Source organism: Microcebus murinus, chromosome 4 (genome assembly GCF_040939455.1).
Source record: "Microcebus murinus isolate Inina chromosome 4, M.murinus_Inina_mat1.0, whole genome shotgun sequence".
Lineage (NCBI taxonomy): Eukaryota > Metazoa > Chordata > Mammalia > Primates > Cheirogaleidae > Microcebus > Microcebus murinus.
In genome coordinates, this window is record NC_134107.1 from 29,508,238 (window position 1) to 29,534,344 (window position 26,107).

A 26,107-nucleotide genomic window follows, 5' to 3' on the forward strand; every position below is an offset into this window, starting at 1 on the left:
TGGTATGTTCTCCTATTTTTGCATGTATGATAGGACATGGATACCTCACAGACAACTGATGATCTTCCACAGCTTGCTTTAAGGAGGACAAAAACCAAATAGAAGCACAACAGGTTTCCTCCTTGGTCTATGTTTTCATACAACCAGAAGGGCTTGCTAGAGCTGGCCAAGAACTTGCAGCTGTCTCAGGATGAGGCATCCTACTACTCAAGGATGATCCTAATTAAGGCACTAATTAAGTTCTCAGTGGAAGTGATTAATTAACAACAGGCCTGCCTTGGCTGTCGCAAATGGCAGTATATATAAGGAGATAATTGAGCAGATATTCAAAACTGAAACTTATTTGAAATGTACCTCTCACCACTGTATATAACCCCTTCATAAAAAATATAATTACAAAATTTTTAAGACTTCAGTAACAGAGAACACAGCCTGGAAATAGCACTGCAGAGGGAAGATGGTGAAAAAGGTAGTTCTGCCATGATTAACTACTGACATCTTAGAATATGATCTCATTAATTAACAGAAATAAAAACAATAATAATAGCCAACACTACGTGCCTGGAATTTTACATGCATTAACTCCGCTAATCCTCTCAATAGCTTTATTATTTCCTGTTCTACAGGCAATGAGCTCTAAGCACAGAGAATAAACCTCAAATAAAACTCAAGATCCCACAGCTAGCAAGAGCAGAGCCGGGCAGTCTGTCTACAGAGCGCATGCTCTTAGCCCACAATGTCACAATAAAAACTTCTTTTAAATAAGCATTTTTATCACATATTTTATTTAACTCAATCAGACTACACACCCAAACTCAGGACCAATACATTTCACTACTATAGTACATTAGCATGGTTAGGCAGCATTAAGTCCGTTTCCCAAATATTTTATACCGAGAGAAGTAGTATTTTCAAGCTCAGTAAGCTTTGTGGAAAGACTGGCTTTCTAATGTACCTATTTATGAGTTTAAAGCCAAACTCCCTCACTGAGCTCCCTTGTGTAAGAGCCTAGGACTGACACAAGCCTGGTTAGGAGCCTACCAACAACAAGGACAAGAAGAGAAAGGTTTAGGCCTCTCAATGTTAAAAACCGTTATCTACCAGACCCATTGGCTGCCAGCGCAAACATTTCAAATGCGAAATCAAAATCAATTCTGCTTTCTGAGCTATTTAAAATCATCATTCTGACTGACAAAATTGTGCCGTGAGAAGGATAAGTCAATTCCTTTACTGAAACCCTTCACTTCCCTAATCTACTTGCAAAGAAGGTAGGATTTCCAGCAACAACAACAAAAAAAATGGTTTCTTTCATAACAATTCTACTGCCATGGGAACAATTCTTTCGGAAGACTCAGTATTCTCAAAGTCTTAAATTCTTGTCACTTGTTTCTTCACTGTAAAAGCAAAATGCAACAATGCATATTTATTAATGTCTAACACAGCACCTTATACATAGTGAATTCTCCACAAATATTTGTAGATAAGAAATGAATTTTATGCATCTCAACTTTTAAACTGAACAGCAAGTATCAAGAGTCTACCTGCCAATAAGACACTGTGGATGATGTAAAATAAGTATGGTCTTCACCCTCAAAAACTCAATCTTGTTGCAGAAATAAGACTTTGAGACAGGAAATTAATCAAGAACAAAATTGAATGGCTCTAACTCTAAAGATGACAGATTTATAAAAAGGTAAAACTAATATGGACAATAACAGCCTGATAAGGCATATGTTATAAAGAAAACTACTGCTATCTTTTAGCTATTTTACAATCATGGGTGGGTTATATAAACACTCATATACTCTCAGGGGAAAAAAATTACTGTATTCACTGATGATGGGAAACAGAACTTCTGAAGTTCCCTGTATGGCTTTCTATTAAGAATGAAAGTCCTTTAAGAGACTTAATCTTGGCCGGGCGTGGTGGCTCACGCCTGTAATCCTAGCTCTCTGGGAGGCCTAGGCGGGCGGATCACTTGAGGTCAGGAGTTCGAAACCAGCCTGAGCAAGAGCGAGACCCCGTCTCTACTATAAATAGAAAGAAATTAATTGGTCAACTAATATATACAGAAAAAATTAGCTGGGCATGGTGGCGCGTGCCTGTAGTCCCAGCTACTCGGAGGCTGAGGCAGGAGGATTGCTTGAGCCCAGGAGATTGAGGTTGCTGTGAGCTAGGCTGACGCCATGGCACTCACTCTAGCCTGGGCAACAAAGTGAGACTCTGTCTCAAAAAAAAAAAAAAAAAAAGAGACTTAATCTTATTGTTCCTAAAACAATCAAAGACCTTGTTTTCATCTTAATTAAATGCCACCATCTTCGCTAATATGCACTAGAGAGTCAGGGCAACTTTCAAAAAAGATCTTGAGGTTGGATGGCAAGACTGGCCAAAACATTTTAATCTCTTCTTTCTCAACTACCTATTAAGAATTTCTAATATTTATAAACTTTCTATTCATGCCATTTGTCTTTCTATGTTTAGTCAGTGATCAGCAAGTCAAAGACTACAGCCATGTAATATAACACAACATGAAAAAGTGAGAAATCTACCTGATATCTAATAATTCAGGCTACAATAATATTTAATCTGCCTAGTATATTTATAAAATGAACCAACCTGTTCATTTGTTGTCATGTAAAATGGTCAAAATTTCCTGAAAGTTTGGGCATCTATATCTAAAAAAGATATAGATAATAAATGCTTTAGCCATCCAGGCCTTTTTCTAAACATAGCTTCCAGCTATGGTAGTCTAGCTTAGTGGTTCTTGTTCTTAAAAATGGTTGAAGACCCCAAAGAGCTTTATAGCTACCAACATTTATCATATTAGAAATTAAAACTGACAAATATTCTAATATTTATGTATTAGAATTATTAAAAATAGTCCAATTGCATATTAAAATAAATGTTTTTGTGAAAAATCTATTTTTTAAAAACAAAGAAGATATTCAGAAGAGAAGCATTAGTTTACATTTTTTCCTATCTATTTGAATGTCTTGCATAATAGAAGTTGGATTCTGTATTTGCTTCTGCAGTCAATTTTATAATATTCTGTTTCAGTTGAAGTAAAAAAAGAAAATCTAGACTCACACAGATATGTAGCTGGAAAGGGAAGGAGTATTTTAATAGTCATTTTATATAATTGTAGATATTCTTCATTGACACTGTAATAGAACCTGACAAATGATACCGTTTATAAAGGTTTCAATGAGCCATCTGAAAGCACGTCAGTGAATTTTTCATACTGTTAAATTAAAATCCGTTCATCTATCTTGCATATTGAATGGATCTTTCTCCTATGCATAAATATAAACATCATGAATTGGTCATTTGGAAAATATTGGTTCACTGTGTTGTGTAGTATACAACATAAAAATCACATTAGTTAATATCACCAATTTTGCCAGAAAAGCCGTTAAATATTGAGAAGGTGTCAAGCTCACAGTGAAAATCTGATTTTCATTTGATCCATTGCCAATTTTATCATTGGCAACAAATACTGTTGGTTGTTTGCCTTGAAAAGGCTCACTTCATTCATTTTTGGAAAATATAGTTTGTCAGTCTGTCATTCTTTCAAATAAAAATGGTGATCCATGAAAGAGAAAAATTAGGTCAACACAACACTCAAATTACCCAAGGCCAGCTGCACTGGCTCACACGTATAACCCCAGAGCTTTGGGAGGGTGAGGTGGGAAGATCGCTTACGGTCAGGAGTTTGAGACCAGCCTGGGCAACAGAGCAAGACCTTGTCTCTACAAAAACCAAAAAAATTATCCAGGCATGGTGGCATGCACCTGTAGTCCTAGCTACTTGGGAGGCTGAGGCATGAGAATAGCTTGAGCCCAGGAGTTGGAGGTTACAGTGAGCTGTGGTCATGCTACTGCACTAGCCTGGACAACAGAGCAAGACAGACCCTGTCTCTAAATAAATAAATGTTAAAAACTAAAATAATAATCACCCAAATGTTTTTCCACAAGACAACCATTGTATTTCAGCACACAATAAATGTGCTTTATAAATACTTATAGTTGTGGCACATAAATCACTAAAAAGAGGTATAATCAAAAATCAAGATTTAATAAAATTAATAATTTTTACTACCTCATCAAGGATATTTTCAGTGGAAACCAGCATTTGTTCTGACTATAAATTTTGACACCGAAGACTTCAACTGCTAATAAAATTTGGTGCCACCACCTTGATGCACACTAAGGTAGTAGCATCTTCACCCACCACTGCTTTTGCAACACCAATGCAAACATCAATACACTTGACCTGCAGACCTCAGAGTCCCCCAGGAGCTCTCAGACTACATCCTCAGGCATCTGCTGGTCTAACTAATATCAGTCCAACCCTCCCACCAAGAACAACTAGAAAAGCTAGATAAATTACAAAAATCAACTATTTAAAGGCATTGGAGAGCTACTAGGGCAGTCCAGGACTTGAGGAACCAAGATCCCAGGGAAAGATCTGAGAAGTGAGCCTAAGAGTCTAAGCTACTTTTCAATTCATGGTTTGCAAGCAGAGGCTAAGAAGCTGAGAACCTAAGATGAAAGGAGTAGAGGCTGAAAAACTTACAGCCACCAGGAGATTCACAATGCTGGGAAAAGAAATATTAGAGTTCAGTGCCTCCAAGAAGGGGGGCTATGATTTACTTTGAAGGGCTACACCCTAGGAGTCAGCAAGAACTAAAAGAACAACTCTCACAAAGCAGAAACCTAGTCCTTAATCATCTCAATTCTAGATTAGATTAAGGTGATCTACTCCTCCTCTTACTGCTAGCAAAACATTGAAGAAGAGCTGCTCTAGAAGATCACATCCTCCAAAACCTAAACAATTTCCGTATACATTTAGCATTCAAACAAACATTCCAGGGTTTCACATCTCTACAGCCCTTAGAGCAGGGACTCAGATAGTAACATCTCCAGACTTCCCTCTAAAGATGATTTTCAGCCGTAAATTGGACGTTAGAATCACTTAGAGAGTTTTCAAAACTGCCAATTCTCAGGACACACACATCAGACCATTAAAACAGAATCACCAAAGGAGAACCAGGCATCAGTATTTTTTTTAAAACTCCTGAGATAATTCCAGTGTTTCCCTAATGTCTGATTCTTTGGATAAATTATGAATTATATGAAGGTGGAAACCTGGTCTGTTTTATTCTTCACTATATTCCAACCACTACCCAGCCACAGTTGTTAAATATTTGTTGAGTAAGAGTCTGTGGTCATTTAGAGGCTGCCTAAAACTGCTTCAAGTTGCAGATGAGGAAAGAATTAAAAAAAAAAAAATAGTGACAGATGTTGTCATTTTATTTGTCCATTAATTGACTAAAAATTACTGGAAGTATAATACTGGAGAACTTGAAAATAAAAATCAAACAAGGCTGTCAATCTTTTAGCAGGAATGAGTGCCCATTCTCATTCAACACAATCAACCACTAAGTACACCCAGTGGCCAAGAGACTTGTATAAGACAGTATGATTAACAAGACCTCAAAAAAAAAAAAAAAAAAAAAGGTCCCTTTAGACAATCTCACTCAGCCAGAGAAGAGGTTGGGCTAACTGAGGAGGCAAAAAAAAAAAAAAGATGAACATAAGATGCTTCCTAATGGCCTCAGCATAACAACTAACAACTAATCCAAATGATAATTTTGCTGGATAATACTTCGTGCCAGCTTGTCTGAGACACGACAGTCACCAGGTTAACTGCCTTATCTCAAATTCAGAGGAGGAAAAAGTGATTAACTTAATGCCAAATAAACACAGGGCATAAAACTCTGTGGCAAATGTTACCCTCAGACAACTAGTTGATACCACTGCACAGAGGTGGCTTCACTGAAAAACAGTCTCCACTCTTTCCACCTGAGCTGCCCAAACGATAAACCAAATATTGGGAAAATATTATGCTCCTGAATCTTGGAGAATATTTATGAGAGTGAATAAGGGGGACAAATAAAATCAATGGTAGAAAAACAATATGCAACCCACTTTCTAGTCGCCTGAGGCAAATGTGTTGCTTAAACAATAACAACAGAATCTAATCAGTAAACCTTCCAGCTGCCAAAATTATACAAGCAACTTGACTATTTAAAATGTCACATTTCCCATCTGATATAAATATTTGCCTTCTGCTCACATTCCTGAAGTGTAATACAAATTAGGCCCAAACTACAATTCACCTTGGCACAAACTATTTAACTTCTTTTTTCTTTTCAAGTGACCCAGATTGTGCATTATGAAAATTGTGAAGCCCTGGTGATCTTTTCAGTAATTAGAATACATCACTGAAGCCTGGGTCTTTGCACATTACTTTACATGTGGAAGTCTTGACCAGTTCATTCAAGTCCACTGAGACTTGGTTCAGTCTTAGTAATTTTTAATACACAAATGCAAGACTGCCTGTTATCTGATTTCTGGAAAAATCATACTTAGTGAGAAGTTTTTATTCAATTTTTAACATAAAAAAATAAACCTACTAATGAAAAAATTGTAACTTGAAAAAATATTTAAAGAAAGCAATGTGAAAATAATGGAAAAGGTTAAAAGGCTAACTTAAAAGACAGATAACAAAAATCATACTTGCTGGCTGTGTGGGTTTATGTCAGTATACAAACCTCCTCATTACTGGAAAGAAGTGAGAAATTTAAACTATCTCAAAAATTTCCAATACAAGTGCTTTCGTGCCCTCTTATAAAATTTATTTTATATTGCAAATGTATTATATGCAGACTAAAACCATTTGTCTCCACATGTCACCCTCAAACGAACTGTATCAGAATCGCCTGGGGTGCTGGTTATAATGCAGATCACTAGATGCCACCAAATCTTCTGAATTAGATTCTCTCTTGGGAGCAGGACCCAGGAAACTGCATTTTTTAAGAAGCTTCCCTCCTCAAATTACCCAAAATCCAAGACAGTGTGCTTGCTCTACAAATGCAGCTTCCTGACAAGTCCTTAGCTCTCCCTTCTAATCCAACTGGAGCCCCTGTGCTGCTCTTATTACAGAAATTTAGAGCCACTTAGGATATTAAAGTTAGAGACCTTCTCCCTGGAGGATGTGATTCCTTTAGAACTCTGATCTCACTTAAACCAAATAAGTAACAAAAGAATCTGCAAAGTCTACTTGTTAATAGTGTGCTTGAGAAGCAATCCTTTCACGGAGTAGCATAATGTTTGGAAGCAGAATAAAAATGCTTCCAATTTACCAAAGCATCTCAAATTCAAGCAGCCAAGGAAGCTAGAGCAGGGGCTTATACAACCAATGTACAGATTGTCATCATCTCCAAATCAGCCACACCCAGTCACTTTCTGTCTGATTATAAATAAGCCATCCTTCCCCAACAATAATGGCCATAATTCACATTTATGACTACCTAAAGACTGTAAACAATAGTTAAACGTCAACAATCAAACCCCCTTGGAAGTTGCCCCTGCTTTAAAATTCAACACTAACTTTGAGATCTTGCATATTAAATCAGGAATGAGTGTTTAAAAAAAAAAAAAAAAAAAACTCTAATTTTGAACATATTCCAAAGTTACTTCAAGCAACAAAGGACCTATACTTACACAGAAGTGTTAACCAAGAAAGGAAAAAGGTTGTCTTCTATATAAACCTCAATGGACTACCATTAAGCCTCTTCCATCCAGGCCATGTGGAAAAATGCTCCAGAAGAAACATGAACGACTTATCTTTAGTATTAACATGTTTAATTTACATATTTAATAAATGTTTTAAAAGCAAAAATTTGGATTTTCTTCTCTTTTTTATGTTTGTGATCAATGATGATATTCTTATGATTTTTTGTGACCGACTGACATTTTATGTGTCCCTCGAAAATAACCTCAATTCATAAGACTGTGTTTCTAGGAAATAAGAAGTTGAATTTACAATGGCTCTACTTGAGGCAATTAACCAAGAATCAATCATGTGGTAAATTGTAGGGAGGACTTACTTAAGTCCAAAGGTTTTACAATCTTCAAGAAGCTTTGACCTTTCAGCTGAAATCTTTGTTAGTAAAAAAGAAAGCTCACAACTTCAGTTTTTCCTATCCCTGGAGAGGTAGAGGTAAGGATTGCCATAAAAAGGAAAGCTGTCTAAAGCCTTATTTGTAGTTTCTAGAAAGAGGTCAAGCAGTATAGAAAGGAAATGGAAAACATACCCTTGCTCATTTGAGGCTTAATCTCTTCATCCACGTCAAAATCTTCTAGATCTAGAAAATTGTCTATCTAGAAAAGGATTGAAAACATTTTATGGATATTAGAATTAAGGGAAAAATGCAATGAATACATTTCTACAACACCAAACTGAGCAGCTAAATCCACTTTTCTCAATAACTCCTGAGTCCCCGCTCAAGGCCTTTGTGTTCACTGTGCTTTCCCAGAGACATCTGAAAGAAGCAGTTAATTTGGAAGTTGGCCTAGATTTTGTAAGCACCATAGTCGTACCTCTATACTGAAAGAGAAGAAACACTCTGGGCGTTTTTGAAAAGGGATTTTGTTCCAGATGCTATCCCAGAATATATACCACCATCATGACAGTCCAAAACAGTGTTTCAGGGTTTTGTTTTCACTTTTTTGCTTTTGCCTGTCAAGTACACGGTGGTGGGAGTGGGTCTGGCTATTATCGTAACAGCGTGCTTTCTTATAGCACTCTGAAGAGCCAGAGAGAAGAAACTAAAGAAAGCCAGAGAGAAAAATCCATTCAAAACAAAATCACAACAGAGGTGGGCAGGGCAAAAAATCAAGTGTTCTCTCTTTCAAGCAAATAAAACCGAAAATTACTTCAAAGGTAAAAAGCAGCACAAATGACCTTTACAGACACAATAGCAGCATTTCAATGAAAAACTGTTCCACATGGACTACTGCTTTCCACTGCAAGCTGACAATGAGACATTTCAGATTAACAAAATGGTAACATTTCAGACATGAACTAATTCATCTCAAGGGAATATCAAAGGGTGTAAATAAGAAAATGATCTCACCACTGGCATGAATGAGACCTAGTAAAGGCATAAGGTTGCAATGCCTTTTATGTTCATGACCTAAACACATGCATAACAAAATATCTTAAAATTACAAATTTAGATTTCATAATAGGAATTCAAAAGAGAGGTTGGGTCTTTCTTCCCTCAGCTCTACTTGCTGGACCACGGCTATTACATAGGAATTTAAAATGCTATTTCCATTGCTTATAAGTACGTAACTGTGGTTATTATTTGGAATCCAAGTGACAGCAAAAATTTATCTTCCATATGATGGTTTCAGTTCTAAAATTTGGGAATCTGTTATTTTATATTGTCATTTTTCTTAATGGTGATGCTTAAGGGGACTATAGTCATTATTCTATATATATATCAAAGCACTCCTTCCATGGTTCAGCTTTAAGAAAAAAAGATCCAGAGGCCAGCTAACCAAGAATGGTTTAAGACAGCCAAACACCAACTTAAAGAAAAGAAAAATGTGTGAGGACAAAATCTGCTGAAGTCTCCAACTTTATATAAGAGACAGCAAATGAGTCCTGTGATTTCTGTTTATTTTTTGTGTTTTTTGCCCGAAAAGAAAATTGAATCATGCCTTACCTTCACCTTTCCTGCCCGATTCAGATCACCTTGAAAGGAACTGCCAACTTTTTGGCCTTCATCCATCACTATCTGAAAATACAGGGAGAACATATTGATGGGAAAATGAAACAACATAAAATAAAGGAGCTGATCTTGTAGCCCTTCAGATGATAAAACTCTCTTTCCAGTTTTTGTTAATTAGCTATGCATGACAGACCAAATTCACTAAGCCATAGAGTGGTCAGGGAGTAGGTTTCAGGAGCTCTGATTTTGACTTCTTCCTCTAGACTCATCCACAGCATAACGTAGAGTAGATTACTTAATCCCAGCCTTCTCATGTGGAAAACAAGAACATTCTCCATCTCCTATCCCATCCCATTGAACCTCTGATGGACAAATCAGAGAATGCTAACACAACATTTTCAAGAAAACAATCCCATTCAACAATTCTTTGCCTTTCACATGCTGGTGAAAGACTCCATATGTGATATAATTTCAATGGTCAATAACTGCCAGTAAAAAGTGAATCCTCTAGGAAAAAAAATTCACAATAATCTCACTGGAAACAAGTTCTGGAAATAAAGAATTATAGGCACATGCTATATATAAACACATTTCTAACACAGAGATTTTTATTCCCTGTATAAAACCATAATCTCTTACATAATTCTGTCCACAATATCACAGGAAAGATAACACGAAGTAGAAATTATAAACTCAGCTGGCTTAAAAAGTAGAAGAGCTTTCCCTATGATTCTTTGATAATTAAAAAACATAGCTGAGGAAAATGTGAAGAGAATCTATAAAGTCCTGAGGATCTGAAAAAGAATATCCAACATTTACTGATGACATCTTGGAAAAACCAAGATAACAGAAACTTTTAAGTTTGAAAGAGATGAATCTAGAACAGATAAAAGAATGTCCCATTTTACACTAAGAATTATGAAAAGGAACTCTTTTGTCCCAAATAGAAGCTAAAAGATATAAATAAATTCAAGAATTTATAGATGGCAGATCCTTAAGAGCTTTTTAATGAAAACTGGGGATAACTAGTTATATCATACACAATGGCTGTTAAAATTATGAAATGTAACAAAGTGCCCCAATGGTACTCCTTCTAGAATTAGGAGTTACAGTTTCAATAACTGTCTAATGTTTCTTACAGTCTCGCTTTTTTTTAATTCATGAAGAATGCTTTCCTCCTCAGACTGTTTCTATAAATGTGCTATGGTATTTACCTGTTCTTCTTCTGAACATTGTGATGAGGTATGAAGAAAGATGGTTTTATTTCTAAAATGGTGGTCATTTGGTTCATTTTTATGAGTAATGTTTTCTGAAGAATCAATTCCAAATGCTCTCCTTTTGGTCACATTATCCTCTGAAATGATAAGTTACATAGTATTAGGAAACATCCAACCACACCCAGTCTGGTTTATTTTGTTTATGGAGAAACTTTTTGTCAACAAAAAAGAATACTTTTTTTTATTTCAGCATATTATGGGGGTACAAATTTTAAGGTTGTGTTTAATGCCCTTGCCCCCCATCCCCCCACAAGTCTGAGCTTCAAGTGTGACCATCCCCCAGACGGTGCACATCTCATTCATTATGTATGTATATACCCGTCCCCTCCTCGCACCTCCCACCTGCCCAATACCCAATAAATGTAATTCCTATGTGTCTACTTTGGTGCTGATCAGTTAATACCAATTTGCTGGTGAGTATATGTGGTGTTTGTTTTTCTATTCTTGGGATACTTCACTTAATAGTATGGGTTCTAGCTCTATCCAGGAAAATACAAGATGTGCTATTTCACCATTGTTTCTTAGAGCTGAATGGTACTCCATGGTATACATATACCACTTTATTAATCCACTCATATACTGATGGGCACTTGGGCTGTTCCCATAGCTTTGCAATTGTGAATTGTGCTGCTATAAACATTTGAGTGCAGGTGTCTTTATTGTAGATTGTCCTTTGTTCTTTTGGGTAGATGCTCAGTAGTGGGATTGGATCAAATGGTAGATCTACTTGTATCGTTTTAGGATATCTCCATATTGCTTTCCACAGAAGGCTGAAGCAGGATCCACACCTTCCACTTCTCACAAAAATCAACTCACACTGGGTAACAGATTTAAACCTAAGGTATGAAACTATTAGAATTCTAGAGGAAAATGTTGGAAACACTCTCCTAGACATTGGCCTAAGCAAAGAATTTATGAAGAAGACCCCAAAGGCAATCACAGCAGCAACAAAAATAAATAAATGGGACATGATCAAAACAAAAAGCTTCTTCACAGCCAAAGAAACAGTCATGAAGGCAAACAGACAACCTACAGAAGGGGAGAAAATGTTCACATCCTACACATCTGATAAGGGGGTGATAACTAGAATCCTCTTAGAACTCACGAAAATCAGCAAGAAATAAATCAAACAACCCTATCAAAAAGTAGACAAAGGACACGAACAGAAACTTTTCAAAAGAAGACAGAATAATGGCTAACAAACATATGAAAAAATGGTCAACATCTCTAATCATCAGGGAAATGCAAATCAAAACCACAATGAGATATCACTTATCTCCAGTAAGAACGGCCTTTATCAAAAAGTCCCAAAACAATAGATGTTGGTGTGGATACGGAGAGAGAGGAACACTGCTACACTGCTGGAAGGACTGCAAAAAGAATACTTTTCAAAGAATTCTACAAACTAAATGCTTGAGGCATTAAGCACTTTTACCTTTAAAAAGTTATTTCTAAAAATGTATAGAAAAGTAAAATTATTTCATTCAATATCAACAAATATTTATTGAGTGCCTACTGCATATCCAGGACTGCTCTTGGCTATTCTTAAAAGGTCAATAAAGTATATTATTTAGAAGACTTAGACATTACCTATTCCTTTTTTTATCTAAATTTAAGGAATTTTTTCCTTATACGGAAGTAATATATACATTATTTTAGAAAACTTGTAAAAAAAAAACTAAAATATCAAAACCAGTTATAATCCTACAAGCCACACAAGCTACAACAAAATTTTTTCAGTGGTTATCTTTCTAATCTTTTTTTATGTATCCATGAACTTCTAAAAATCAGAATGGAATCATATTATATACATTATATTAACTCAACTTGCCAGCAATATCTCCTTTCATGTTATTGATATTCTTCTATATAATTTTAATAGTTATAGAGAATTCCATTAAATAAATATGAAAGTTATTTAACACATTGACTGCCGCACTAGGAAAAATATTTTTTTCCCTTGGGGCCATGGTATTTTATTAAGAAAATAGAATAAAAACTTTAAAAACAAAATAATTCTTTCTAATTTAATGAAAAATTTGTTATTTTTTAATTTTTTTCTGTGTGTGAGTTATATGCAACTTGAAAAACAGTTCATGCAGGTTCCAAGGTAAGGAGATGTGTGAGTTACATATGCTTCACGAGGCCCTGGACTAAAACCTAGCATGAGTTAAATACAACTCACATGGCAGTTAATGAGTTAACCCATCCCTTATTCTTCACTGCCTAAAATTATAAACAATGAACAACTTTGTACTAAATTCACGTACATTCATAATTATCACTTTAAGCTAAGGAAAGTGTCTAACATTAATCCTAAATTAAGAGACTGAGAAAACTATGATATCATGATGTCATTAACATAAATGTGAGGAAAACAAAACGAAGTAAGTTTGGTAAGAGATAATGAATCTAGCTTTGGCTATTTTGCATTTGAGATGCAGTGGAATTCTTGGTAGAAATGACCCAAAGGCAGCTGCTAAAATGTGGGAGAGATATCATACTATGGGTAAATATTTGATCATTAATTATGCTGAGGTAACACCTTAAGCCATGAAGTTATTTTTAATATTGGTAGTAATATTAAAATTAATAATAAGGGTTAACATTTATTGAGTGTTAGGCACACTTTTGTGAGCAACTCATGAATCATCTTATTTACACCTCACAATATTCCTAGAGGCAGGTACTGTTACATCCCCGCTTTACAGATTAGAAAATCAAGGCTAACAGAGAGATTAGATAACTTGTTTAAGGTTATACAGATGGTAAAAAGCAGAGTAGGGATCTAAACCCAGGCCTTCTGACTGTTATGCTCCTAACCACTGTGCTTTGCTACCAGAATAACATAGCAAATGAAGGGAAAATGTCCTTAGAGAATAGAAGAAGAAGCAGGAAAAAAGAAAAAAAATATCCCAAATGAAAGACAAAGAAAAAAAGCTTACAACAATCAAAGAAGAATCAGGGATACAGAGTACATTCCAAAACTGGAACTTGCTTGCTCTAATGACAATAGCAAATACAAGAATCTATCTATGTCAATGATCACTAGAAGAGTGATAAAAGAATTCAAAGGAAGTCAAAAAGCAGAAATCAAGCCATTGTCGGGTTGGAGAATCCCGTTCCATTGCCTTACTAGACTCTACCATCCAGAGATGTAGCAGTTATTTTATTTGTGAGCTCCTTAGGCAGGTCTCCTTAAGCAGGTCTCTCTGTTGCCCTAGGACTGATTCGGGACATCTTTGTGGCTGTAAAAGAGGAACAAGTTGGGGAGAATAAGCTCAGAGGCCATTTCTTCCTCTGAGAAGAGGAAGAGGGTTATGAGATAGGTTATGAGAAGAAGAAGAGGGTTATGAGATAGCCTGACCCAACAGAGTGGCCATGTTTGTTTCTCTTAAGCTGTCAGTTGCGTAGCCTCAAAATCAGTAAGGTTCATATTGTAATGATCATGGCCTGATACAAGTCCAGTTGGAATCCCTCGTTTTGCCTCTGAATATCCCATCATTGGTAGAATTAAGACTTCTTAGGATGTTTTCAGGACATTAACACAGAAATAATATTGGGGAACAGAGATAAGGTAACTTAGTCTATAATACATCATTAATTAGCCAAAGAGGGAAAACACAAATATTGAATGCATCATTTTCTCTTTTAAAAATGTGATATCCATAAATAACACAAGCCCAGACCAGCTCTCTCTGACTGCCTACTGCACCAGCACCAGTGACTCCTAGCTAGCTGCTACTGGGAGAGGAAGCCCCTGCCTTTTGCCACAACAAATCCCTAGAAACTCTGGTGTGAAGCACCAGCCTTGGCTGCTGTGGGTGGAGGGGCTGGGGGGCTGAGTAAAGCATGGGGAGGGTTGCTAAGAGTTCTGCTGGGGCAACTCGCACTATGACGGATAAGTGAGGAAGAAATGGCCTCTGAGCTTATTCTCCCCAATTTGTTCCTCTTTTACAGCCACAAAGATGTCCCGAATCAGTCCTAGGGCAACAGTAAGCAGCAGTAGTAGAGTAGAGCAAGATAGGCATGGAGATGCTTGGAAACTGGAGGAGTTAACTGAGGGGTGAAAAGGTTCCTCAAACTTCATTAAAACTGGAAAGAAAGAAGACTTCCTGTGGCTATAGCCATTCCTCGGTGCACTGTTCTAATAAAAAGTGGAATAGTTTCAGTTCTCCCCCTTATCCCTTGAGTCAAGCACAACCTAAATCTAGTATTTACTAAGGAAATATTGTGCACAGCACAACACTCTTGTAATAGTCTATTGACTTAAATACTTGAAAAGCACAGCAATGTCCGAAAATAGCAGATGTTCTGTAAGGACAAGTTCTATTTGTTCTCATAATCACTCAGTGTACTCTACCATTTCCAATAAAACACCTAGGTTATTTGACAGGTAACCAGATGAAACTCCTTTAAAATAAAGAACAAGCTGGGTGTAGTGGCTTGTAATCTCAGCACTTTGGAAGGCCAAGGCAGAAGGATCACCTGAGCCCAGGAGTTTGAGACCAGCCTGGACAACATAGAGAGATCTTGTTTCTATAAAAAACAAAACAAAAAAACTAAAAACATATTAGCCAGGTATGGTGGCACACACCAGTTGTCCCAGTTACTGGGGAGGCTGGGGCAGGAGGATCACTGGGAGTTTGAGGTTGCAGTGAGCTACACTGATGCCACTGCACTCTAGCTTGGACTACAGAGCAAGACTTTGTCTTCTAAAAAAAAAAAATGAGATAAGGAACAAAATATAATGAAGTCTCAGCTTCTGATGCTGATGCTGAACTACTGTTGGAATCTCAGATCTAAGAAAAATTCTTGTTACTCTTTTAAAATTCCTCCTTTTGTAAACATAAAGTTTTCACTTTTAAAATACCAGGAGATGCAGAAAAGAACTTATCTGTCTAAACCTACAGTTTAAGGCTCCTTTCTAAACTTTGAAATTAGTTTCACAAGAATATAAAATATAGTATCCCTCCAAAGACCCAGATAGTGCTCCTTCTAAAGGCTTTTATCATTTTTTTATAACAGCAAATAATAAATCTCTTGGCACAATGAGATAGGAAAAAAGTTCTTTTTCAATATGATAATGTCAAAATGGCAGATGCTGGCACAGCCCAGAACCCGAGTGGCTGAAAGCCTGATTAGAGAGCCAGATGCTGCTTCCCAGAGTTGTCCTGGTGGCAATCCAAACGTGCCACCCTGGTGTTCGTCTCATCTTCTTCTGTTTCTGTTTTTCATCTGAGTCCTTTTCCACCCTTTCATCTTATCCCTAATGTTTCTTGCTTTGAAATAAGTGTCAGACATAATACAGTTTAGAAATCCAACAGCAATATTTCAGAGAACAAGTCAGTTATTGAGACCTGAAAGAGCGTTTCTTTGGGCATTTCTGAGTCAAAACTTCAATACAGATGAGACAAAAGTTTTTTCTGAAGGTTTTTAGAGGTTTCATTATTCTGAAGCAATGGAATTTCAATTTCCTTTTGATACCAAACAGATAAACTTCCAACAGATCTCCCTTACAAAGGCCCCACTACACCTACAGAGTCTAATTTCAGACCAGAGGAAAAGGTTATACTCCTTGAAAAGGTTGAAACTTGATGCCTTGATAAATTAGACACTAACCACATATTGATTATGTATCTTCCAAATAAAAGTGATTATTTTCAGAGAACTTGATTTTGAAAGAAACTTTTTTAAAAATTCAAATTCATCCACACAAAAGTCAAACTAGTGTCCATGTGCTAAGAAGCATTACCGCACTTGCGGTAGAGTTTTCGCAAATCAGCATAACCAACATAAGAATTCACCAGCAAATCCTGCCAGCAATCTCAGAGCGTCTGCTCTTCTGCACTATGGTCAATAGCAATATAAATCAAGAGCACATTCTCAGTTGTGAAGAGATATTGAATATATTGCTAGAAGGAAAGAAAAATTCATGGGGGGAAATTCTATGCAGCACTGGGCAATAGCAAAAAGCCTTCTGCAAAGAGAATAGGGGATAAGCAATCATGCTTATAACAAGGTTGGGTACTTTGAAAGTCCGGGTGTGATTTTCACATTATACTCCTTGCCTAGAGCAATGTTTCTCTGGACAATAATATCTGCTCTTGATTTGTCCAGCCAAACTATTTCACTCCACTGCTTCTTGATCACATGTTTCTTGGTATCTGGACTCCCCTGGAGCGATAGTCGTTAGAACTAAATAAGCAATTTAAAAACCAATCAATCATAAATCAGAATAAATCCAAAAAAGCTAAATTCAGCAGACAAATGTTTTGTCTAAATTCCCTTTGCAGTGTTCTGAATTCCAACTGTTTTATGTTCTTCATTTGAAAGGGCACAGGGAGGAGAGGATTACCTCAGCCTGGCCAGTCAGGAATAATTGTACTTTCCCTGAGGCCGGATGATAATTGACTCATTATTCACAGTCATAGTCATCAATCTGCCAAGGCACAAACCTTGGCCTGAAAAAATGTGTGTCAAAAGCCCTACATAAGGGGTACAATAACAGTAAGTTTAAATTTTTGAAATGGCCAGTGTTAGGCACTTACAGGGAGAAAAATGTGAAGAGAGTATACACTTGCTTGAAGTTTATTTTCAGGGAGAAAATCTTGGTGATAGTTGAGTTACAGAGCTCATTCAATCCAAAAGGTATATTCTGGGCATCGACTATGTACAAGGTGACAAAGATGGGTAAGAACCAGTCCCTTCCCTTACAGAGTTTACAAACTAAGAAATTAAGCTGTGTATGCAAACCACCAAAAGAAAAGGCACCTATAGCAGATGGAGTAAGGAAGGTACAAAGTCAGAGAACAGTAAAATCATAATCCATTTGGGACAATCACAAAAAGCTTCACGTAGGACTGGGCCATGTGAGCTGAGCTTTGAAAGACAACTACAATTTCAACAGGTGAGCATTAGGAAGAGATGATTCCACAAAGGGAAAATTTCATGAGCAAAGCCCCCGAGGTAGGAAAACACAGGCCTGAGGAAGAATCACCACTTATACCAGGAAGATTAGAGCTCATTTAGTGACACATGGACAGGGTATATTCGGAGGGCATGACAAAAACTCTGTACTTGACGTAGGTCCTGGGGAGTCACAGTTAGAGCTGTGCTCTAAGAAGGTGAAATGGATGGAATGGAGCAGAGTGGTTCAGGTACTAGAGGCAAAAAGTACAGAAGTATTGAGGCATTCCAGTAATCCAGGTGAGCTACAAAGGGAGCCTCAGCTGTAGTGGTGGTAGTAAGAATAGAAAAGATTTAGAAAAGAAAAAAAAACAAAAAAACTCACGAGTGAGTTCTTTTTGTATTTCTGGAACAGAAATGAAGGTACAATCTCCAGCTGGTTATGTTTCCTTTCTCTAGATATCACAGAATATTCACCTTATCTTTCCACTGCAATCTGTACCATTCTTTTATTATTTTTTATTTTTTTTGAGACAGAGTCTGGCTTTGTTGTCCAGGCTAGGGTGAGTGCCGTGGCGTCAGCCTAGCTCACAGCAACCTCAAACTCCTGGGCTCAAGCGATCCTACTGCCTCAGCCTCCCGAGTAGCTGGGACTACGGGCATGAGCCACCATGCCTGGCTAAATTTTTTTCTATATATATTAGTTGGCCAATCAATTTCTTTCTATTTATAGTATAGAGACGGGGTCTCGCTCTTGCTCAGAGCTGGTTTTGAACTCCTGACCTCGAGCAATCCGCCTGCCTCGGCCTTCCAGAGAGCTAGGATTACAGGCATGAGCCACCACACCCGGCCTTGTACCATTCTTTTAATTTGGCATGCCCTAGATAACTTTTTTTCTTAAACAATCTCTGTGATGGTGGAAGTAAATAATATAGCATAATATATAATGTATAATATAGCAACCTGTCAAGTGGATTACAGTTTGCTGCAGAGAGGCCACCCAAAAAAATAAGCTTACCTTCCCAACTGACTTAGTCAAGGCCACAGAAGTGGCCCAGAGTGGGAGCACATGCAGCATACTTGAGCATAGGCTCCTATAGCTCCAGAATTCACAGGGTGACAGCTGCTGGTGACAATGTCTGCACAAGGTAGAATCTGTTGCATCCAAGAAGTCTGTTTGTTTTTGCACATCATCCTTTTCTACTTTAAGCTTATAAGTCTATGCACAATTGATTTATTTTCTTAATAGGAAGTATTTATAGACAATCAGTACCCTTCACATCTTGAGCCAAACCCAGTATCACAAGGACACATATTCATCTGGTGAAGAACCCAGGGTAAGGATCTAAGTATCCATGAACAACACCTCCATGTCTCCTCAGACATGGAGGAGGTATATTATTGAGGTATAATTTGCATACCATAAAATTCACTCATTTTAAGTGTACAATTCAATGACTTTTAGCAAATACACAGAGTTGTACCATCACCATGATTCAATTTGTAAATCATTCCATCATCCCCAAAAGGTACCTGGTGTCCATTTGTAGTCATTCCCTATTCCTACCCTCAACCACAGGCAACCACTAATCTATTTTTTCTTGCTATAGATTTGTCTTTCCTAGACATTCCATATAAATGAATCACATGATTATGTGGTCTTTTGTGCTTGACTTCTTTCACTTAGCATAACATTACTGAAGTTCATCTATGCTGTGGTATGTATTATTAATAGTACTTTGCTTATTATTGTCAAATAATATTCCATTGCATGACTAATACCACATTTTATTTTTCCATTCACCACTGATGAAGTTGGATTGTTGCCACATTTTGTACCCCCTTAATTATGATGTACAGTTTGATCCAAAACCGTCACCACTAATCCAATTCCACACCGTGCCACAACATGATGAAATCAAACCACGGTATAACTAGAGTTTCAACTTCTCTCAATACCCAGACAATGGGAGAAATACATATGTTCACTGAGCCTACAACTCTCTAATCACCTAAAGTCGTCTGTATTGTCACAGCCATGGAATTGGGCCACTCTCTACCACATGGTCTTGTTTTCTTCAAATTTATATGAAATCAGCTGAAATCACCTTTCTAAATTGTACATTGTCTATTTCCTCCCACTATAATGTAAGACTAAGAAGAGCAAGGATTTCACCATGAGGAACTTACAATTCCTGCAAGGTAAAACACTCATTCCCCACTCCAAAGGACAGGTAACAATTAAGACTGGAATGTAAATTGATACTCAACCCTTCAACCAGCAAGTGCTGCACCAAGTGTTCACTATGTGCTTAGCATTCTGCTAAACTGGAAGACTAGAAGTTAAGAAAGTTAGATGACACGGCCTCTGCCTATAAGAAACATAATCTATTCCTTTAAATCTTGTACTCACTCAAATGCATAACATTTTACATATCGTTCAGCCAGCATTTCCACGTCTAAGAATTTATCCAAAAGAAATGATTAAGTATGTAGGCAAACATTTCATTACAAAGCCAAAAATGTCTAATCTATTCCCTTGAAGATTTTTACTAAATCAAGTCTATAAATTTTTGCATATCTTTGAACCGGCATTTTCCATGTGTAAAAATGTATCCAAAGGCCATAAATAAGAGGGGTCAAAAATGTCACTACAAAAAAAAAAAAAAATTAAAAGAAAAGCCAAAGTCTTTACAAGGGCCTACAAGGCTATCCATGCCTGGTCTGTCCCACCTCCATGTCCTCTGACCTCAGCTTCCATTCTTCTCACCTCTGCTTATGCTACTCCAGCCACACTGGGCTCCTTGCTGGTCCTCAGCCAAGCCACATGCTGCTATTACCTGGCCTCTGCACTGGCTGCTCCCTGTGCCTCAAATATGTGCAGACTTAACTCCCTCACTTCCTTCCAATCTTCGTTCAAATTTTACCTTCCCAAGGAGGCCTACCCAGATCACCCTGTATAAAATTGCAACCCTAGCCAGCATTTACAATCCTTAACCCTCCTCTGGGGAGGTTTTTTTTTTCTTCCCCTTTTCTTTTCAAAGCAATTAATATCTTCTAACACAGATATTTTTCTTATTCATTATGTTTATTTTCAGTTTCCCCCTTCTAGGATGCAAATTCCCTGAAGGCAATGATCCTGGTCCCTTTTGTGTAAATCTAATACCTTATCTTTGTCAAAAGGGCATGTAAATACCTTTGCCTGATAATGTGAAGGCATAGTATTTAGAACATCCACCAGAGGCCAGTGTAGGATTATTCCCTGAATTGGATAGTCTTATACTATACAATATACCATATGCATGTACACTGTACAATATGTACTATATACGTAGTTGGTTTTTTCCATACTTCAAAGAATGGGGTATGAACAACTAATACTGTAGACAATATTTTATATTTTTCATATTTAGATTCAAGATTTCTTTAATATTTAACCTTGATGTTTCTCTTTCATATCATAAATAGTTCCCCAATCATAAAACTCATAACACTGGCATAAGGCATTAAGCAGCTCAAGAGCAAACTTAAAGTATACATGTCTTTCACAGTATCTCCTTTTTTCAGGGAATTCCAGGATGAACATCCTTCTTTACAATAAAAAGAAAAGAATGAGAAGAAAAGTTTGAAGTAGTAAAAAGAAGAAAAAGTCTGAAAATCCACTGTTCTCATCATTTTTTTGCTCTTTTCTTAAATCACAGAGTGTCTGTTCAATCTAAATCTGGGACCTCAAAACCCAAAACAATTTGGTTTTCTGGATATTATTTTATCAGCACTATGCAAAGAGTAGTTAATACTGCCTTACCTGTCAACCTCTAACTATACAATCTATAGAGATTGCTATTCTACCTTCACACATCTAGAGCATTAGGGAATGACACTGTCCTGTATAAGCAGATAGCAATAAATACAAATGACAAATACAAACAAGCTGATGAATTCTTCTAGGGCAGGGACTCTGTTTCATTCACCTTGTATTCCCAGATTCTAGCTCAATGCTTACAACACAGCAGGACTGAACCCAATACCCATAATTGGATGACTGGCTTCAACCCCTTTGTTTCTAATCAGTGGTTCATAGACTACAAAATATAATGCAAAAGCCAAGCTAAATCTGGAGAACACATGAAAATGGTATAATTCCTCCAGAAGAGTGCAAGAGTGAGATGCCTGGCATCACTTAAAAATATCTCCTCTCTAGCCGGGCGCGGTGGCTCACGCCTGTAATCCTAGCTCTCTGGGAGGCTGAGGCGGGTGGATTGCTCGAGGTCGGGAGTTCGAAACCAGCCTGAGCAAGAGCGAGACCCCGTCTCTACTATAAAATAGAAAGAAACTAATTGGCCAACTAATATATATAAAAAAAATTAGCCGGGCATGGTGGCGAATGCCTGTAGTCCCAGCTACTTGGGAGGCTGAGGCAGTAGGATCGCTTGAGCCCAGGAGTTTGAGGTTGCTGGTGAGCTAGGCTGACGCCATGGCACTCACTCTAGCCTAGGCAACAAAGCGAGACTCTGTCTCAAAAAAAAAAAAAAAAAAAAAAAAAAAATATATATATATATCTCCTCTGGTACAAATCCAAAAGAGAAAAAAAAACACTAAAAATCACATAGTAGACAGATTGTGGTTTGATTTTCATAAAAGGAAGATATGAGTTTGGTTAAAACAAAGTTTCCTGTTTGTATCCCTTTGGGTTTAGCTGACCATTTCAAAGAAAATATTATTGTTTCATGGTTGACAGAACATTTTGCCAAACCATTCAGATTTGAATATGTGCCCATTCAACTGAATCAAAGGACACAATCTTATGACTACCTCAGGAAAAGCAATTTATCCTTTTCCTTCAAGTAATGACACATCTAACAACAAGTAAAAATAATATCAAGTTAAAGAGAAATGCATATAAAACAAGTGTGCACCCACTTGATATTGTTTAAATCAGCTATTCAAAGGCTGATAATAACCATTTTAAAAGTTTATTTGGTTATTAGTAGTTTTCTGCTTGTATTTTATAAAAGTTTAAATCCCATTTGCCTAGCTGAATTAGAAAGTTCAACTCTCTAATTTATATGTACAAATAAAATATATCATATATAAAATATACAAATTGAAAAGATAGAGAATCAAAGAACATTATTTCGTTATTTATAGAAAAAACAAATTTTTAAGAAATTCTCATATCTTACTTCACTGAGAAAGCATTCTAGAAAAGATATTTATTGGAACAAAATACTATACATTAAAAACACCGCTGAAAATAAGTTTAATGATTATAATTCAAAATGCCATACATATTTAAATACATTTTCTTTCCTTATCCAATTACAACTAAACTACAGCAGAAACAAAAAACAAATGATTATCTATGGACCCAATATTCATGTTTGGAATGAATATGAATTGTAACAACCTCAGCTGAAGATTTATGCTAATATATCTAAAACAAAATGGCTCGATCAGCTCAAAATCTGTCATAATTTGAGAGGGAAAATTTCCTTCTGCAACTGAACCAGCAATTTTCTGTGTTTCATAATTTGTCAATTTGTTCCCTAAGTGTAGCGATTTAGTGATGACAAAAGAAATAGAGAAACAAATGAAAATTGCTTAATTATAGTTTGCAGATGTTCCCCCAAAGAGAAAAACCAGGTTAATGCTGCTGATACTGTTTTTTCCTTAGGACTCTACCATTAATAGAAATTAGTTCACTTTGCTCAATGCTTTTTTTCTCCTTTAGTGTTCTATGTGATATTTGATGTTATATTGTGATAAAGAGGTCACACACAGACAGCTACTGAATTTATGAGCGATATAAAATTACCAACTTTCTTTTTACCCTTTTCTTCTTTTCAGCAATACCAAAAACCACATCAATAAAAAGCTTTAACATAACACTGCTTCCTTACTCTCTCCCTTGGGATGCTAGATTAATTAAGTTTTTTTAACTGCCTACTTTTACTAGCAAGTCCTCATATGATGCCGTCTGCAAATTTCCCTTGAGTTAACATTATACTCATGGCCTATGTCTTAAGTTAAAGTAAGTTGATTGCTATTTGCTCTGTTATTTTCAACCATGCTCTTTACTGTTAAATTCACATTTGCAAAAGAGCTTCCCGAGTTGCCTTTTTTTTTCTTAACGCAGCTAACGAAAAAAAGGAAACAGAAAGGCACTGCAAATGGCCTGTGAACTAAAAACACCACTCAATATTCAGTAGGGAATTAAATGACTGATAACAACAGCACAGAAAATGTGGCTTAGGTGCCACCTGGAAGCATAAAGCTGGTCAGTTCGTTTCCAACTTCCTCTGGCAGGCAATCTGCCAGTTGCAAGGGTATCAAAACAATGTTAAGCCCTCTGGTCTCTATCTAATACTCGACAGAAAATAACTGCAAAAGGCTACGCAGCAAGGATTATTTTTCTTGTTGTGTTTTCTCTTATGAGAGAAAGCTGTTTTTATGCTCTACTGAAATTCCTTTCCTGCTCTGAAATTGGTAAGAAGGCCAGCTGTTTTCTATATTTTTCTCCAAATTTGTCTACAGTAGGTTTTAAATGCATTCATCAGATTGGGAAAAGCCTCTCTTTGTACCCCCATCGAAGTTTAAAGATGTATTTCTAATGTTCAAATTCAAAATAGCTTTGGGGACCAAAATGATATGTCAACTTTGGGAAATATGTTGTTTTATGTGCTGTCACCAGTTTCATTTTTAATTACATTTTTCAGAAGCTGTCAAGTATGAGGAGTGATATTCCTTTGGCTGAACTGACAACTCAAAATTTATCAGTCCAGAAGTGTAAACCAAATCCCAATCCAAGATTCTAAGCTCTTGACAGAACATTCACTTAATAAGGAAAAAAAAAATTAAAGACTCCTGAAATAAGAGCTGCGTAACTTTGAAGAAGCCACTCGGCCTCTGTGGGCCTCAGTATCTCCCAGGCAAAATATTCGTGACTCTTCTTTGACTCTTTCTGCTTCCTAATCTTGTCAGCCGCCTGTTACTAAAGTGCTGTCTCTCGGTCATTCCTTCACTTGCAGAGTCTCAAAGGCCCTTTCACTTTCCACTTCCTCCTCCACTACCCCAGACCTGTACCTGTGTCCTGCTTAGCCTTCCAGCTAGTTTCCCAGACTCCAGATGTTTCTCTCCTTCTTCTTTGCCTCTACCTTTCAAAATCACTTGCAATGTGTGTTACTGTTTGCTTGTTTGTTTTTAAATTTTACTATGGCTCCCAATTACCTAGTAGTCAAACCCAAACTTGGGGCATCTTGACATAGTCTCCTTTGGGGGCTCTCCCTCCTGTGTCTAGCCATTAAATGCAGATGTTCTTCAGGGCTGCACCTGAGGCCCTCCTATCTGTCTTTCTGCCATTCTGTTATTTTCTTCTATTTTCATTTATTCAACAAATATTTATTAATCATCTACTCATTTGATGATACTAGGCATTGCTTTAAGCATTAGAGTAATAGTGGTAAACAAAAGCCACAAGAAGCCAGCCCACAGGGGGCTTATACTCTAGAGAAAACAGAATCAGGTATATTTTGAGGTAGCACATCCATTCCTATGGCTCATATTAACTACATGCCAGTAACTCCAAGATCTTGAGGACTGCCCAGTGCCATAAGAAAGGCAGAAAACACAGTGCTTCCAAGTATGGGCTTTGAAGTCACACTGTCTAGACCCATAGTCCAACTCCATCTCTTCTTATAAAAGGACCAGTCATACTGGATTAGGGTCCCACCCTTATGACCTCATTTAACCTTAATTATCACTTTAAAGGCCCTGTCTCCAAATACAGTCCATACTGGGTATTAGGCCTTCAACATATAAATTGGGAGGGCATACAATTTAGTCCATAACAGCAAGTTATTTAACCTTAAGCCTTAGTTTCCTCATCTGTAAGTTAGGAATAATAAAAGAATAATAAATAAAGTGTAAAGAAAGGGCCAGGTGCAGTGGCCCATGCCTGTAATCCCAGCACTTTGGGAAGCCAAGGTAGGATTGCTTGAAGCCAGGAATTTAAGACCAGCCTGGACAACACAGTGAGACCCTGTCTCTACAAAAAAAATGTTTTTTAAAAAATTAGCCAGATTGCATGTGCCTGTAGTTCCACCTACTTAGAAGGCTGAGGCAGATGGATTACTTGAACCCAGGAGTTTGAGGTTGCATTGAGCTATGATCATGCTACCGCACTTTAGCCTGGGCAACAGAACGAGACCCTGTCTTTTAAAAAAACACCCAACTTCTAAGTTATTATAAGGATTAATAGAGATGATCCATGTAAACTGTTAAGCATAATACCTAGTACTTAATAAATATTAGCTGCTATCAGTAATAATATTAGACT

At 37.0% G+C, this 26,107-nt stretch overlaps 1 protein-coding gene across 6 annotated transcripts in view; it reads right to left on the reverse strand.

The window, feature by feature from the left end:
- IFTAP (intraflagellar transport associated protein) overlaps positions 1-26,107 on the reverse strand; it is a 56,415-nt gene that overhangs the window by 9,874 nt on the left and 20,434 nt on the right. For all 6 annotated transcript variants that reach the window (XM_012738729.3, XM_012738733.3, XM_012738732.3 and 3 more), the window contains 3 exons: positions 10,801-10,940; positions 9,581-9,652; positions 8,162-8,228 (listed from right to left, as the gene is read on the reverse strand). In XM_012738729.3, the coding sequence (XP_012594183.2) occupies positions 8,162-8,228; positions 9,581-9,652; positions 10,801-10,940 (279 nt within the window). The remainder of the gene's footprint in view (positions 1-8,161; positions 8,229-9,580; positions 9,653-10,800; positions 10,941-26,107) is intronic.